Below are 2,891 nucleotides of genomic sequence, written 5' to 3'. Positions count from 1 at the left end.
GTTTGGGAGATGGTGAGCGAGCGGCCATTGGTCCCGGGCGTAGCACCGCGGGAGCTGCCGCCTTTCCCCGGTGTCCCTCAGTCGCACCCGAGATGCCCGTGTCTGTACATGTCGGCTGCAAAGCACCGGTTTTGAAAGCTGTGGCCACAGCTGGGCAGTGTTCCGTGTGAGGATTCTCTGCTTCTGCTGCATCTGATGCCCAAAGTTTCAGAGCTTGTGCCAGGAGAAAGGCGGGAGGATGGTTCTTTTCATGAATAACTGGACTGTTCATTGTGCCTCCACTCTTGTATCCTGAACGGATGCTCTAGATCTTCTTGTTCTGACTGTTTACAGGAAGTAATAAAAGCAAGAAAAAACTTTAAATGAGCTATTTGAATGTGTAAAGGTGTAAACCCAAAAATGGAAGTGTGACTGACTCTACCAGGGCATTCGTTCTTACATGCAGGTCTTTCTTCCTATCAAGCTCTGTTTATTTATCTGTCCAATGCAGCGCACTGATAAGATCGCACAGCTTGCAATTCTACTCTGTCATCTGAATTCAACGGCAGCTGTCTTTACTCTGGTCCCTGCAAGATGCCAGCAGCCCTTGCAGAGAACAGCCAGGTTATCTGTGAAGTATGGGCCAACAATCTGGAAGAAGAGATGAGGAAAATTCGAGAGATTGTTCTAAGTTACAGCTACATTGCAATGGTAAATATTTTGTATTTGACCTAATTGCCTTAGTTAAGGGATTTTTTTGGAGTAGGGGAATAAGTTGAAGTTACAGCTACATTGCAATGGTAAATATTTCATATCTGACCTAATTGCCTTAGTCAAGGGAATTTTTGGGGTAGAGGAATAAGTTCATTCTTGAATGAGAAATATTTCCCCCTCTCCCCATGGATTGAGTGAAGATGGGGAAGAGAGAGACCACCTTAAAAACCTGAATTTGTTTAATATTTGGCTCTTTATAAGGTATTAGTTTGTGCAGCAGAAGAATGAAACAGCTCAGATGTGCAGTCGGGTTTAAATCTTTAGTTTTCCACCAGTGTCTTTGTCCTCTGAATGTTTTTCTCCATTTGGTTACGGAAGATGCTGTGGTCTTGTAGGACAAAAGCCCTGCAAGTGACAACCAGTCAGCTGGGCTGCCTCCTTTTTAATGAGGTCAGATGTTAACTCTTAGGAAAGAAAAATACCCGACTGTAGGTGCGAGAGTGTGTTCAGGCAGCTTTGCTTGAGAAAACCAGACTCTTCCCCAGATGGGAGGAATCTCTTCCTGCTATTGAAAGTCTGTCTGCTTGGCAGGAGGCAGTTAGTTATGGAAATAACTGGGTTTATTTATGATACCATAAGTTATGCCAACTTTGCTTAGAAATGCTGAACTTCAAGATAGTCCTTAATAAAAGTCCTTATTAAGGACTTTTATCTTAATAAAAGTCCTTAATAAAAGTCCTTATTAAGGACTTTTATCTTAATAAAAGTCCTTAATAAAAGCATGGCATGAGGAGTGCCTGCAGAGTGTGGAGTGTTTCAGTGTAGAACATGCTTGTGTGAGTAAATACAATGGTTTTTTGTTATCGTGTGTCAGAGGGAAGTGAGCTTTCTTGCTGCTGTTTGATCTCATTGAAGCTCAGCTTATCAGCTGTTTTAGTGGCTGTGCTCTAAGAGTGGACACAAAAAAAAACCTTGGGCAAGGAGAAATTTTTCCAGATACACGACACTGGATTCTTCATGAAAGTTTTTGCATGTGGTCTGCTCAGTAGAAGTTTTGTGACCTAATCTGAGAGTAAAAATAGTGTGCAAGTTTGTGTTTCAGCAAAGATAGCAGACAATTGCTGGCCAAGGAAAATGTTGTTCAGCTAATGGTTGCTCTGCTGTTAAGGTGTTTTGATTGGCAGGAGTTTTCCTTAATGTAGGCATTGGCTGTTCCTCAAAAACACTGAAGGTTGTCGCTGTCTGGACTATCGAATGAAGATGGTTAGAGTGCTAAATTTAACTTGTATTTAGAACATTAAGGAAGACTGAATACATTTTTTTAAAAAGTCCATTTTAGTAGATTTAAGGAAAATGAGAGTCCTTTGAGAGAGATGTTTAGATTATACAGTAGTGCATATTGGATGACTTTACACGTTTTTGTTTTGGAATAAAACAAAACTGCAGGAAAAGAAACCGGTAATAAGTGAATGAATCCAATAGTTACCAATTTTAGTTTGGTTGTTTTTTTTTTTTAATGTCTGCCTTGTAGCAGTGTAAAAATCTCTGGATATAGAAAAGGAGAAAACATGAGGGATCTTTACAGAAGAATTCACAGAATGGCGTGCTGAGAGCTGCAAGTGTGGAACTGAATAGACTCCTAGTAGAGTAATAATGATGACTCCTAACAGAGTAAGTGGTGAAATAAGATTTTCCCTTCTCTCCTAGGACACAGAGTTTCCTGGAGTTGTTGTAAGGCCAATTGGTGAATTCCGCAGTTCCATAGACTATCAGTACCAGCTCCTTCGGTGTAATGTTGACCTTCTGAAGATTATCCAGCTGGGCCTGACTTTCACAAATGAGAAAGGAGAATATCCTTCCGGCATCAACACATGGCAGTTTAACTTCAAATTCAACCTGACGTGAGTCTCCTGAGCTAGGGAATGATCCCCGACTCTTTTCTACTGCAGTGACGCTTTCCTTTCACAAGTGCAGGTGTCTGTGTGCTCATCATCAGTGGTTCTGAGCAATAAGTACTCAGATTCTGACACAAATTATGGGGGAACCTATTTTGCCATGTCAGGAGCTTGCCATATTTCTGGAAGTCAATTCATACTAAAATCTTATCCTTGGTACTCTTTCCAGTGATAAGTAGCCTTTCCTCAATAACTGTGTATGCCTTAAACTTTTTTTCTGCAACAATGTTATAGTCTTAAACG

The 2,891-nt window shown here is 41.0% G+C and overlaps 1 protein-coding gene across 3 annotated transcripts in view; it reads left to right on the top strand.

Annotated features, from left to right (window-relative positions):
* The first annotated feature begins 400 nt into the window (after positions 1 to 400).
* The window catches only part of CNOT8 (CCR4-NOT transcription complex subunit 8), a 6,693-nt gene continuing 4,202 nt past the window's right edge, over positions 401 to 2,891 (top strand). For 2 of the 3 annotated variants that reach the window (XM_010165296.1, XM_029084329.1), the window contains exons 1-2: positions 574 to 690; positions 2,401 to 2,594. In XM_010165296.1, the coding sequence (XP_010163598.1) occupies positions 574 to 690; positions 2,401 to 2,594 (311 nt within the window). Of the gene's footprint in view, positions 691 to 2,400; positions 2,595 to 2,891 lie in introns of all 3 variants that reach the window. The other variant, XM_010165295.2, reaches the window with a different exon arrangement.

Source organism: Antrostomus carolinensis, unplaced genomic scaffold (assembly GCF_000700745.2).
Source record: "Antrostomus carolinensis isolate BGI_N321 unplaced genomic scaffold, ASM70074v2 scaffold3133, whole genome shotgun sequence".
NCBI classification, from domain to species: domain Eukaryota; kingdom Metazoa; phylum Chordata; class Aves; order Caprimulgiformes; family Caprimulgidae; genus Antrostomus; species Antrostomus carolinensis.
Note: the sequence above shows the minus strand (reverse complement) of the source record. Positions and strands in the feature narration are given on the sequence as shown.